This window comes from Camelina sativa, chromosome 9 (assembly GCF_000633955.1).
Source record: "Camelina sativa cultivar DH55 chromosome 9, Cs, whole genome shotgun sequence".
Taxonomy (NCBI): Eukaryota; Viridiplantae; Streptophyta; class Magnoliopsida; order Brassicales; family Brassicaceae; genus Camelina; species Camelina sativa.
This window is the reverse complement of record NC_025693.1, coordinates 15,842,844-15,857,666: the sequence shown is the minus strand read 5'-3', so window position 1 is coordinate 15,857,666 and position 14,823 is coordinate 15,842,844. Positions and strand designations below refer to the sequence as shown.

At 35.5% G+C, this 14,823-nt stretch overlaps 1 protein-coding gene across 1 annotated transcript; it reads left to right on the top strand.

Moving 5' to 3' along the window:
• On the top strand, positions 8,547-8,927 carry LOC104715327. The gene has a single exon (XM_010432742.1). It carries the CDS (start codon positions 8,547-8,549, stop codon positions 8,925-8,927), a length of 381 nt encoding a protein of 126 aa, XP_010431044.1.

Sequence of the window (14,823 nt, the reverse complement as noted above, 5' to 3'; positions counted from 1 at the left end):
AAAAAAAAAAAAAAAAAAAAAAAAAAATTCAATCGCAATCGCCCGCAACCGCAAACGCTTGCGGGAGACAGCTTTTGAAATTTAGTGGTTTGAAGCGATTGGAAGCGATTTGGAGCGACTGGGAGCGATTTGTGTGATTGGTTCCAATCGCTAGCAACCGCTACCACCCGCAAACGCAGCGTTTGCGGGAGGTAGCGGGAGAACCAGTCACCACCTGAGTGAAGATAAATTATCTAACTTACTAACAACGGCACGCATTTTTCCGATTTTTGAAAACGAGCTCGATTAATGGGCCACTATAAGGCCCAATAATGACATAGAGCCTGATTCGTTTAAAGGTCGAACATTTTATGTCCATTGATAAAGAACGCGCAAAGGGATATCAATGGCTAAAAGTTACACCAAATAATTTGAATACGAAATTGATGAAGATACATTTTAGGCTTTGACATAACTTTTAGCATATTTACATCAATATTGTTCGGTTGCAAACTTAGGATGCTCCATTATTATTCTACTTAACATAACAATTGATGCACAGAATAGGTATTTCCTAAATAGAAGGGCGAAGGTTCAGCCCCCTCGTTTTACCGCCAAACTGTTTGGGGATTTTTTCGCTGCCGGTTATTGGTCACCCGTGACAATAAACTTTTAGGTAACGATGATTTTTGTTAGCGATGATGATCCTTTTTAAGTAACAAATAATGATGATCTCGTCGATATTCTTTGAAAGTGGGGAGGGTTATCGCTCTTAGCGTATTCTTAGGTTGTTGTCTTGTCCTTTTTCTCTGTCTAAAGGACTCTTTTTATGTAATAATCGGTTGATTGAGAGATTGTCGAATAAGGAATTATGTAACAACTAGGTTAGACCCGCGCGATGCCGCGGGATGTTTTTAATATATTTGATGTTAAATATATTTAATTTTTTGAAATTATATTAATCATAAAAATTATGATTTACACAATGATAAAATATAGAAATATACCGAAAAAATTGCAATGGTTTGTAACTTCGTAGTATTTGTTATGCGTTTTCATTTTAAGTCGGATAAAATTAATTTTATAATTGGCGTCACCGTATAAGAAATCACATCTATATTCGTATTAAATGCATGCAATAAGATAGACATATAATAATTTTTGTTTGATAATACGTAAAGTTTCTGTATGCTGCTCCAAGAATCCAATAACTGATGTTTATCCTCTATCAAGCTTGAGAGATTAACATAGCTCATTCTTAGAATGAAGTGTAAATTAAGCAATTGTATGGTTTTTTTTTTATTTTTGGTCGAAAAGCAATTGTATGGTTTGTTCTCAAATTTAGAATACCAAAACGTTGACAAACATAAACAAAAGAAATGAATAACTTAACTAATCATAACTTGTTAATATCACAAATCAATACTATTGACTAATGATAAATGTGATGTGGAACATAGAAGGATTTTTTTTACTGGACATGAAATGTTTAACTGTATTATTTAAATTTAATTGGCTATCTATATTAAGATTTTATAAGTTATAAATGAAATGATAAATGTTATCTGGTTAATGAATCATTAGCATGCAGGTTTTCATAACATTAACTTTGTTTACATTTTTTTATTGAATAAGTGACTTCTTGTGAGTTATATGTTTTTAAAAAACCTATTTTAGCAACTTCGATGCATTCTAGTGATTGTGCTACATACTATTGGGTAGATGAGCTAAAACAAATTGTGTAGGTAATGTAATAATGTAAAGAAAAAATACATAATTGCGATTAAGAAAAAATTTATTTGTTTTCTATGTATATTTTTTGCGATTAAGAATACTCTAATCGAAACAGAGGTTTTGATGTCAATCAAAACCGTTAATGGACCAAAGTATAAGAGAGCCCAATCGAAGAATATTGAAAATGAAACACAGCCATTACGAAGACCAATCTTGTACCACTTACAAACCTGCAACAATAAGACTTTAAGCATACACAGGGCCAATAGGTCATGTCCAACGGTGGTGCTAAAAGAAATTGTTAAGGATTGTATTGATTAAAACACATTAATTTTAATTAAATCAGCTAAAGTGTTGTTGTGATCGTAGCTTAATTTAGCTAACGATCAATCTAAGGATCGAGTGTTTGTCAAGCTGTGATTGGCTTTTTGTTCCTTCCTTCTTCGCTTTCTTCTGTTCTCTCTCTCCCAACTTCTCCAAGCCGATCAATCTTTGTCCGTCGTCATCACCAACTCCTGCTCCGATGATCGCTCAAATAACTCCGGTGACGGCTTTCGTAGATTATCCGAGGAAGACCATAGCGACGCCTTATGCTGTGGTGGCTGGAATTGCTCTGTCCAAATCCTCCGTGGCACCACCACCTCCTCCTCTTGCTGCAGCGGCGGAGGGAAAAGCTACCACGACCACCAATTTGCCTTCTCTATTGCCTGATTTAATCTTTAATATTGAAGAATATGATTGAGAGTCTCTGTTCATATCTTCCGTGTTGGTTACCCTGTGAACACTGATGCTCTTGATGCACTATACGAGAAGGTGGGATTAAATTGAATGAATCATAGACGCACATTGTTCTATATGTTGTATTGTATGAAGCGAATGCTTAAATCATTGCTTTTGTTTACAGGGGTGGCTCTGGCTCAACATCTTGTGGTGAATGCAAGCTGCAAAGATGGTAAGAGTTTTAGTTACAATAGTTACATTAACATTGTTGTGTTTGTTGCTGTTAATGGCGACTTGATTACGCCTGTTCTACAAGATGTAGATAAGGTAACCAAATGTAATGTAGTTCTTGGAAGAAAGTAGCTAGGTTGTGATTGAACAGAGGTACAATCTTAGGCTGGTTTGTTTGAAATGTGCGAGATTCATGTTGGTTTTTTTTTTTGTTGAGGTACAATCTCTACATATGACAATGATGAGAATATGTTTGTGTGTGATATTTGCAGTGTTCTTCGCCATCCTGTGGTCAAAAATCAAAGTATCAATAAAAATACAGGTACAATATGTGTTAGTGAGACTTTGGATTTATACAATCTCTCTTTGCATCTGCATAAGATACACAAATATCATGTGTTGGTGATTATTTTCTTGTGTATGGATCAGTTTTCTGAGTATTTGGTCTGTATTTTGTAATTTATGCAGAGACATTGAAGTTGCAGGTTTTTGAACAGGTGTTAAAAGGTTCTTAAGTGCTTCTCTTATTCAGATTCTCAAAAAGGGAATCAAGTTTGGTTTGTACGTTCAAACCAAGGTGGAGTTTTGTGTCCTCTTTATGGTGAAACAAGAACCGTTTGTGCTATGTTTCCTTTGATCTGTCTCCTTTGGCTTATTTCTCTTCCTTATTCATTTTTTTCCTTCTCTCCTCCCATTCTGCTATGTTCTATTCTCTGTTTAGCAATTTTACAAACAAATGGAAAAAGGTTCCAACAACAGCAACAAGTCCACAAAGTTTCCGAAGATGCTTCAAAGAGCTTTATCAATCGGTCACAGTGTGGCACCTTTTTGTCTAGGAAGAGGTTTCCATCAGCACCGTACGACCGAAGGTGAACAGATAAATTTTCTTCGACGGAGAATAGGCGAGTTTGATTCCCATGGCGGCTAGAGTTAGGATTAAAGGAAGAACCTAAAACGAATCCGTTTTAGTGATGCGCGGTAGAGAAAGGTGAGATCAATGGAATGATGATGACATGTAAGCAAAATTAGTACTGATCTGTATTAATGTTATAATATGATTGGTTACACATTTTAACTGATGTGTCAGCTCTTCCTTCAACTAAAAAGCTGAGGTGTCAACATTGGAGAGAAACACATCCTACTTTTATTGTATTGATAAGGGCTAAAAGTTAAAATAGAGGACTTTTTATTAAGACTATCGGCAAGATTATAGCAATGTCAATTAAAGTCGATCGGCTAATTACAAAATCGTATTCGCTAATCCAACTTAATCACTTAGAATTAGAATCGGATTATATCCTGACTCCTACTCCAGTTAAATTCATGTCCTTGCTGGTTTGGGGCCTTCCTGTATTTATAGATGATGGGACATATCAGTCCCTTGCCTTGGGATTGATGTGGCACCGTTTCCCATTCTAAACGTCTTGGCGGCGGTCATTTGTAGTGGAGCCGATGGCTTAATGGGCCGCTAGAGCATATTTTTCGGCCAGTGTGACTTTATTCGGCTAGTCAACTCTTCCACAAGCTTCGTTGACTGTTTTTTATATGGGCCGAATGGAGGCCTGATAAGATTGGATGAAACCCATATCCAACATAATCGCTTACAAAATCTAAAGTCCAAATCCTAGTTTCCTTAGGATAGGGACACGACTTCTTTAGATATTCAATGTTCTAGATAGCTTTGTATGTCATATATTTCTGTTCTTTTGGGACTTGCGGACATTAGGAAATGTTATCTCCTATTAGATTGTTACTTTGTATCAACGCTATAATTACAAATACATCAGTCTAAGCATGTTAAATTGACAATACTGCAATATTATCAACACTGGGCTACTGTAAATAAGAAAATGGTTTACCAAGCATCGATACTCAACTGGTAAAGACTCTCTAGCAAAGTCTAGAGGTCGCCGGTTCGAGGTTCGAGGGACGGCGCTTGGGAGGGGACCATATAAAATGCTCTGGTCCCTGGCCTGAAGAGATGTCTGGACCTAGGCCTAGAACCTCTTAGTAATCTATATATACATTTTTGGAGACATTTAGCAAATAAATCCTGGAGTTGCAACCTATTTACAAGCATGCCATTAGCATTAATTATTAATTTATTTTTAATTAATTAATAATTTTGATTTTTGGAAACAAGATTTCATGTCCTAATAAATTTTCCAAAAGAATTGGAACTACTCTCTTTAACATTAAGTATTAAGTTTATAATTAATTTAATTAATATTAAGTTTCCAATTTTACAAAATAATATTTTCTTCATACAGACATTTCCTAGACAATCGGCCTAATCAATAAACGACAATGTTTTTAAAACCGGACCGGAAGGTGACCAGAAGTCTTTCGGGTTGCTGGGTCAATTAGTCGGACCGGTTGAACTACGGGTCAATTAGTTTATTGGTTTGTTTATATTTTATGAATATAACATCTATTTTTCTATAAATATATGAACAAAACATACATAGTTAAGTAATAGTGGTCGATATAACATTCCTACTTTTAGTACACCTAGAAATTATATACTACTAACAAAATACTTTCTAATTTCTATATTATATATCTATATTTGTAAAGTTGTACATTTAAAAAAATATATAAATTAAACATTAGTTATATATATATATAACAAATTACATTTTTTAATTAAAAAATAGCTCCGCGGTGTACCGCGGGTGAATATCTAGTTAAATAAAAAAAATGATCGATTTCTTACGGCAAATATCGTTAAAATGTAGGAAACAATTTGTTTCAAGGAAATAACTTACATTAATAGTATCGAGATACCCTCATAAATAACGACTTACCACCATTTATTTTATTGACTTGCCGTAATTAAATAAGGGAAAATGACACCCACACCCACTTTGGGTGTGAGTTGTGTCACCCACACCCACTTTCCACTCTCCCTATACTTTTCCAAGTTTTTTGCTTATGTGTCCACACATTATGGACGATTTTGCCCCTCTCCTTCTTTTCTCTCTTTTTCTCTTCTTTTTTTGTTGTTAACACTTTAACAAAGTAAAATATATTTATTTGTTATAATAAAACAAATTTTCTATTTATTTATATAAAATATGTTATGATTATATATTTTCTACATTTTAAGATACATATTGCTATATTTTTTATGAATTTTTAGATTATACAGTATCCATCAGTCGTTGAACATTTGTTCAATTATAAGTGGATAATCAATTGCAGTATTGTTAATAGATAGTTACTTGTGTTTATTCATACAAAATATACATACATAAATTTGGTTAGATCTTTATCCATAGCATATTATCCATAACACAACATAGACCAAATAAGTACAAAACCCTTTAATTCTAAATTTTAAATCCTAGAACATAAACCCTTGAACCTAAAACCAAAACTATTCACTTTAAAAAAAAAAACAAAGTTTAGTGGATAGAAAAACTGTGGATAGGTCTCCATGGATTTACAAAGCATATCTAGACATTAAGCTGAAGAATAGCAGTTGAATGGTGGCTATGGATGTGATCATGTGGATATTTTTTTGTGGATACCAATGTAGACAGACCAAAGAATCATCATACAACATCCACACAATTAAATCCATAGACACCATGAGCTCCTTGCTTCATATTTTGTGTTGGTCCAGAAACATATACACTCATAAGTGGTTAATAAACAAAATAAAAATTAACAACATTGATTTATTTAGAACATTGAATATCAATCATGTGGATTAGTAGTTATGGATACTTATCTTATAATATCTTGCTCATTCTTTACATGAGCAGAAATTTGTCCAAAATAAATTAGCCACATAGATTTCTTTTAGCTAAATGTTTTTGTACTATTTTTCAGCTAGAAGTAGGTATATTAGAACTTAGAAGTGTCACTAGAAGCATACTACACAATAAACATGGTCATTATTAATCTCAAAGCCTATCCACCAAATTCTGACCACGTGGACAAGCAATCCAGATGAAATTTATTGACAAGTTTGTTGCATGTTCAAACATCACTATAGTTTAGCCACTTAGATGTCTTTTAGCCAAATGTTTTTGTACTATTTTTAAGCTAGAATTAGAGATATTAGAACTTAGAAGTGTCACTAGAAGCATACTACACAACAAACATGGTCATTATTAATCTCTAAGCCTATCCACCAAACTCTGACCACGTGGACAAGCAATCCAGATGAAATTTATTGACAAGTTTGTTGCATGTTCAAACATCACCATAGTTTAGGGTGGTTTAGGATTTAAGATTTAGGGTATAAGGTTGACGTTTTTGGGCTTATATGGATTTAGTGTCTATGTGGTGTTAGGATTTAAGATTTAGGGTATAAGGTTAACTTTTTTTGTTTGTCAACAACTAAAGTTACTAAACTTAAAATTTAGTATGTTTATCACCAACTAAAGTTACTAAACTTAAAATTTAGTAATGAAAATAAAAAATAAATATTAAAGAAAAAAAATATTAGAAAAGAAAGAGAAAAGTTAGAGAGAGAGATGAGAAGGAAAACAAAAAGTAGAAAGAGAAGGTTAGTTTAGTTAGAGGGTGTAAGTTGTAATTTGACATAAGAAAAGTATAGGGATAGTAGAAAGTGGGTGTAAGTGTCAATACTTTAGGAGAAAGTGGGTGTGGATGTCATTTTCCCATTAAATAATACTCTCTCTATTTCAAAAAATATCATGGTTTAAGTTAAATGCACAACTTGTTACAAAAAAGACAGTAAAATCAAAATAGCCATAAAATATCAAATCATTTATAATTTGTATAAAAATTTGTAAAGCATCTTTTATAATGAAATAAAATAAAATCTCTAAACCATCATATAGTTTAAAACATAGGAGTATCAGTTTACCATCAGAAATAACAATCTACCGTTTATTTACAAAGACACCCGTTGGTTATCGATTAAGACGAGTATTTATTGATTATGTATGTATTGTATATGGTTTCTCTGTAACTTTGTAAACTCAGGCTCGAAGTGATAACAATAAATAGACGTTGAAGAAAACTGATAAACCGTTATTATCTAACGGTTACAAGTGACAAATGTATTTTGTCCCAACAGCTTTCATTTCATTTTTCACTTTTCAGTATACATATTACACAACATACATCAGATTTAGATACACGGTTAAGAATCTAAAATCTTATCTATCCACTATGTTTTCAAATCAGTGTAATCATGCAGAATGAATATGTCATAAAAGTATTGTGTATGATGCTAGTCCAATTCTGACGAAACTAAGATAATTAACAGTCATAGGATGCCTTATATATGAGTTTTAGTCTGATATCATCACTGATGCTTATTTCAATTAGTGCTAAATACTAATCACGGTCATTGTGTAATTATGTTTCGCATGGACTGATAAGGTTAGGTTGTATCATAACTAGGTCTTCGGGTTGACCGAGCAACTTCAGTAATCTGGTTGGGTAATAAGAATGTCTCTTATTGTGAGTCAGTGTACAGCACATATAGTATGGTTGTTGGATACTTTGTATTCAACAAAATATTAGCAGGACATAAATTTGTTGTCACATCTTTCCGTTTCTGTTCGGAGTCAGTCAAATGTTTCCAATCTTTCCTTTATTATACCCAAATATCTGATTATAATTAACAATTTTGAAAAAAATTATCCTTGACTATGGATGACATGTAAAATAAATGTATATACACACAATTCTTGATTAAGGAGGATTGATTATGGAAGTCACTCTAATTGAGTCTTACTTTTCAGTCAACTCTAATTTTATTACCACAAATATCTCGCCATCATTATATATATATATATATATATATCCATATGTCCCATTATACCAAAACATTACATCTTAATTATACAAAGCCAAACCTAACGTTAACAAAGAGAAAAAAAAAAGATTCGGCGGCCATGGCTTCCAAATGCATAAGTGACTGTGTAAACGTCGAAAATGATGCCACTGGGGGCCGGCCGGGTACAACTTTAGCCAAAATTCACAAGTGGCCAGCTGCAGAGGTGGAGTTCATACAGTCAATCAGCCACGGAGGTAGCCAGGGTCGTACCACAGCGATTGAGAGCATATCTTGTAGACAAATGTACCTTAGGAGCTATACGTTCTCAAGAAAAGAGGAAAACGAGGACAGTGATCGAAGATGTTTTAGAGGATGTAGGAAGAAGGTTGCGAAAAAATGTACGAGGAGTAAAACCACATCACGTAGGGCGTTGGTGGTCAGATTTTTAAAGAAATATTTGCTTTGTAGTAACCCTAATAAGATTAATGCTAATGAGTGAAGTAATTTTATCAATAAACAGATGAATAAAAACTAAGTTTTTGAAAAATTTATCAGTGATGGGGTTCAATATAAATGAAATATTTATACATGTATCATGAAGATTGTTCCAATACAATACATCTTTCATTTCTCTTCACAATATTCTGGTTTACTAATTATTATCGTACACAACACACGTATATAAGATATTAACCAATTTTCAACAGCAGCTTGCTTATGTATTACAAGAGCATGTGCAATGGGGCTCTCTTATCATAACCTCTCATCTATAAAAAAAAAAAAATGTTGTTTAATTATGAGAATCTTTCAGAAAAGTGGTTTTAGGGGGCTTTTAAAACAAAAATCTAATAGCAAAATATAAAACGAAGTTCTAAAATCTCAAAACTAAAAACACAAATCTAAAAACTGATATTGAAAATGTTGAGGTTTTACAAGTGTAATAGACCTAAATATGATCCCTTGCCAAGAAAGAAATTAAGAAAAAAAAACAAGGGGAACAAGTGTAGTGTTTAAGCAGTCACTTTTATCGAATCCTAAGAGCCATCAAGTTAGGAAAAGATTTTAGGTTCCTTCTAGCTGTCATAGTATTCATATTTCCTTAATCCTCAAGATGGAAGGAGAAGACTCTGTTTTTTAGTTTTTCCAGGCCAACAAAGCTTCCCAAGTGAGGAAGATAACCAGAGAGAAGCGAAGTTGATATGCTCAAATTAACCCTAGAGCTACTCTCTCAAATTAAGAGATCAATGCAGTACTTAGGGGTCAAATTCCACAAGGACTCAAGACTACACAATAAATTATAGAGTTTTATAATTATGCTAAACAAATTGATTTAAATAAAGATAAGCAATGCAAAAATATTAAATAAAACTGTTGTAAATTCAATGGATCAAAAAGCTAAGCCTAGGGAATTTCTCAGGAAATTATGAAATATTAAATCAATCAATAAATTAGGATTCAAACAATTAAGAACAGATCTAGAACTCTAAACACTTTTGTAAATTAAATCAGTTCTCACTGCAAATAATATCTAAATTTAAAACCAGAAAATCCAAATCTCTTTGTAAAATTCTAGGTAATAAATCAGCAATAAAATCAGGTTTAGATTGCTCACAAAATTATTAAATCAAATCTCTTTGCAATAAATAATTTTGCTCATCAAAAGGTTTTATCAGGAAAATCAATTATATTCTCATATCAATTTATTTTCCTAGGGTATTAATTCTAGATGGCCAATCAAGGATTAATATGAAGAACAACCTAAGATGAAGATCTAGATAGATAAAGAATCCTAAATAAACAGATCTAATAATTCATAAAATCCCTGTGAAAAACCCTAAACCTAACAAGCAAATTACTCAGACATAATCAATGAAGAACAAGACATAATTCTGAATAATATGCAATTGAATTTAAAAGAGTAAGGAAGGAGTTCAAGAAATTCTTCTCTCAAAGCAGATCTCTCTCTCCAATAGCTCTCAAAAATCTCTCAGGGTTGCAGAAAAAATAAAACTTGGTAGAATAAAACTTAAGGGTTTTGAAAACCTAAAAACTATATATATATGTCCTAAAACACGTCAGGGACTAGTCTTGCAAATATGGAAAACTTCGGGCAATTTGTAAAACTTCCAAATTTGGCTCTTTTCTCGTTGGCAACAAGGGTGTCGATCGATGCTCTCTAGTGTCGATCGATGCCCTCTCTCATATTCGACTCCAAGCTGATTTCCTCCAGATTATTGCTCCAAAATGATCCAAATTGCTCCATTTTGCTCCTTTCATGCTAAAAACCTGTAAAGACTCAAAAACAATCTAGAAACAAATGAAAAGACACTAAAAGACTCCTTATATCATGGTTAAAAACCACAAAAACCATGATATATCAACTCCCCCAGACTTAGCCTTTGCTTGCCCTCAAGCAAAACATAAGCTTAGACATGTGAAAGAGGTTTGAAAACAGGGAACTCACTCAACTGCATGATGATTCTTATTTACACTCTTCATTTACCTGACTCAAGAACTTACTTCTTATACTTAACCATGATAAGCATCAACATTCCTTACTCAAATCCCACAATCCTCTGGAATCTCTGAAATCTCCATTGTCATCTCATTACATAAATTAATGCAAGTACAGGTGAGTTCTTACCTTGGGTGTATCGAACAGTGGCATATGGATTCTCTTCAGGCCAAGACATTCTTCTTACATCTCCTTTCCTCTCCCTTTTCTCACTTCCATAATTTTTTTCTTTTTTTTTTTTTTAATCAAAGGTGTAAGCGAATACCGGGGTCATCGGTAATTTACCTACCCCTCGCTTCCAAGCTTTGTGTGATCATTTGACTCAAGAGTAGAATAATGAGGTCACTGGTAATTTACCTACCTCTCTAAACTGATCAAAATCATCTCATCTTTTATTCTCTCTTTTTCTGATTTTTTTTTAAAGCACTGAAGGGAAGAGAGAGGGGAGACATACTTTGAAAAATTGCACTGTCTTGTATGGCCTGAAGAAGAAGTCTAGTCCACTGATTTCCAACCCCAAAGTAAGAGATTAAGTCCGGTTAAAATCCTGATAAAAGTTGAGACAACGTTAGATCAATCAGATATCCATTGAATAAGGGCTTTCAGGATTGTTGATAAGGCTCATAGTCTTTCTAAGCTTTAGTTCTGAGATCAAGCATAAACAAATAATCATTAGAGTGTTAGCCAAATAAGAGAAATCATTAGTCAAGATCATAATTCCCAAAGATAAAAAGAAAAATTTTGAAAAATTTGACTCAAACTTTATGGTTTTGACTGACACAACTGAAACTCAGAAACAGAAAACATAGTTAGTAACTAACCTCCCCCAGACTTAAACAACACTGTCCCCAGAGTTATCAAGTAAGAGGAAAGCAAAAATAAAAATAAAATAAATAAAAATCAAAGCAAAAGAAAAAGAAAAACCTACCAGTGGGTTGCCTCCCATTAAGCGCTTGTTTTCAGTCATTAGCTTGACTGTATTGGAGCTCAGGCATCCGTAGGAGCAAAACATGGCATTGAAGTCCTCTTCATCCAAGGTGGTGTATAAGCTTTAGGTGAATGAAGTCTGCCAAGGATTTGAGGAACGGGACCAGGGCGGGATTTAGGGATTGTTGTGCTTCTCTTATGTCCTGCAAAATCATCAACAGAAGAAACAAGCGCTCTACGATAATCTCGTGGCTTGGTTAACTGCAAAACAGTTTTTCTCTCTTTAAAATTCTTGTTGATGATAGGAGGAAGTTTAGGAGAAGGAGAGGTGTACCTTTGCCTTACCTGAGGGCTTTGGAGTGTGGATTGATGACTCTTCTGTTTGGAAACAGGTTTCTGACTTGGAGCATCAGTCTTGGACAAGCTTTGTCGCGGTCGTGGAGGGGTGTCGATCGATACTCTCTTGGTGGTGTCGATCGACACTGAGCCTGATACCCGTGTTGCAGAAACTTTTTCAACAGAAAAAGTCTGTCCATCAATAGTAGGAGCCCTCCTCAGCTTATCCATCTCAAAATTCATACTCAAACCATCCACATTCAGTGCTATGTGTCCCTTCTGCACATCTATGATGGCACCAGCTGTAGCCAAGAAAGATCTTCCTAAGATGAGAGGATCTTTAGGCTCTTGATCATACTTCAGCACCACAAAGTCAGTGGGAATCATGAAGTTGCCAACCTTAACTGGAATATCCTCTAAAACACCTTCAGGAATTCTTCGGGAGCGATCAGCCAGGATAAGAGAAATCTGAGTTGGCTTGAATTCTGTCATCCCAAGTCTCACAGCAACAGAATGTGGCATCAAGTTGATGCTAGAGCCAAGGTCACAAAGTGAGTGAGAAAACCTTCCTGCTGAGATTGAGCAATCAAGTACAAAGCTTCCAGGATCTGGTAACTTCTTAGCAGTCCTACATTGAATGATTGCACTCACTTCCTTAGAGACAACCACCTCCTGCTTTCTCTCCTTCTTCCTCTGAACAGGCTGGTTCAACAGAATTGCACTGACATCTTTAGTAAGCAGTGCTCCTTCTTCAGGACTCAAACCATTTGATACCATTCTCTTAACATAGCGTTTTAGTGGTGGTGAAAGCTTCACTGCATCAATCAATGGCATCTCAATCATCACCTTGTCCATCATTGCCTTGCATCTAGCTTCCTCCATCTCTTGCTTAGACTTTCTTGGCTTGGGAAAAGGAATCTTAGGCTTGTAGATCCTCTCAACTGTTGGAACCTGAGATTTTGCGGTTTCTGGGCTCGTCTGGGATGAGTGTTGACCGACACCCAGGTGGTGTCGATCGACACCATCATCTGAAACCGAGAGATTGGTCGATTTCTCTTCTTTTTCTGAAGAAGCAAGTTCACCATCATCTTCATCTCTCACAGATATGGCATTACAAGCATGTTTGGGGTTTGACTCAGTTCTTCCAGGAAGAAAACCCTCTTGTCGTTTGACAGACCCAGCAGTCTGAATAACCTGATTCTCCAACTTCTTGACATGAATGTTCAATGCTTCAATCTTTCCATTCAGCTCAGTGTAGACATTGTCAATCTTTCCATTGAATGTCACTGTCAAATTCTCTTGACCTTGTAGAAGCTGCTCAAGTATGGCCTCCATTCTACTCTCAGAAGAAGTCTTAGGAGGTGGAGACTGATAAGATGAGTTCCCATATGTCCTTGTATAGCCATTATTCTGTTGTTACTGCTGATACTCTGGCTTGGAAGTGTAGCCTGAAGAGTTCCCACTGTAAGGCCTATTGCCTTGCTGATTTCCAAACCGCTGTCCCTGATTCCCATACACATAGTTCACATCTTCCTCTTGGTGTCCTTGATCAGGTTCTGGCTCATATGTCTCAACCTCAGCAGCAAAATGAACAGATTTCTTACCCATAAGGAGATTATGCACTGAATCCAGCTTAGCATTAACAGAAGCTAACTGGTTTGAATCAAATCCTCCATGCAATCTCTTCCTTTCAGCATCTGCTCCCTTAGTGCTATTGCTAGAAGCCAAATTCTCAATCAAAACTTCAGCATCTTCTGGAAATCTTGTTTTGAAATTCCCATGACTTGCAGCATCCAAAGCTAACTGATACTTCCAGTCACACCCTCTGAAAAAGATACTCAGCAATTGTACCCTTGAAAAACCATGGTGTGGACAATCCCTCTGATAAGCTTTGAATCTCACCCAAGCTGCCTTGAAAGCTTCATCTGGTCTTTGCTTGAAAGTGGATAGCTTGACTCTCAACTCATCTGACATTGCATCATCATAGAAATGGTTGAGGAAAGCCACTTTGACTTGTTGCCAAGATGTCAAAGATCCAGCTGGCAACTGCTTCAACCACTGAGATGCCTCTCCTGCAAGTGAGTATGGGAAGAGCTTGCAGAATATGAAGTCCTCAGTCACTCCATTAGCCTTGATACTGGTCACAAGATCCTCAAAATGCTCAATGTGATCCAAAGGCTTCTCATTGGGCAAAGCAGAGAAAGGACTTTGCCCAACTAGTTGAAAGTACGCAGGTTTCAACTCAAAATCATTCCTCTGAAAAGGGGGAGGAACAATAGCAGACCGGTTCTCATACACCAGATCAGCCCTATTGTAGTCAGCAATTGTCCTGATCAAGTCCCGGTTGTTCTCCTGTCGTCGAACTGGGTTCTATACGTGGTTGGCAGCTCCACGCACGTCTGCAGGTGGGTGTCGATCGATGCCACCTGGTTGGTGTCGACCGACACCAAGATCCGGATCATCAACAACACCAGCTTGTTGATTCACAACAGCCTGTTCGATGACAACAGGTTCAGGAATCACATTTCCTTGTGCATCAAGCTTTTGGCCCTGCTCATTGCGCAAGTGGCCCTCTTGATCCCTCAAAACACCAGCCTCATCACGCATCAGAATGATC

Coding starts and splice junctions, on each gene's coding strand:
- LOC104715327 (XM_010432742.1), top strand. CDS start 8,547: ATGGCTTCCAAATGCATAAGTGACTGTGTAAACGTCGAAAATGATGCC.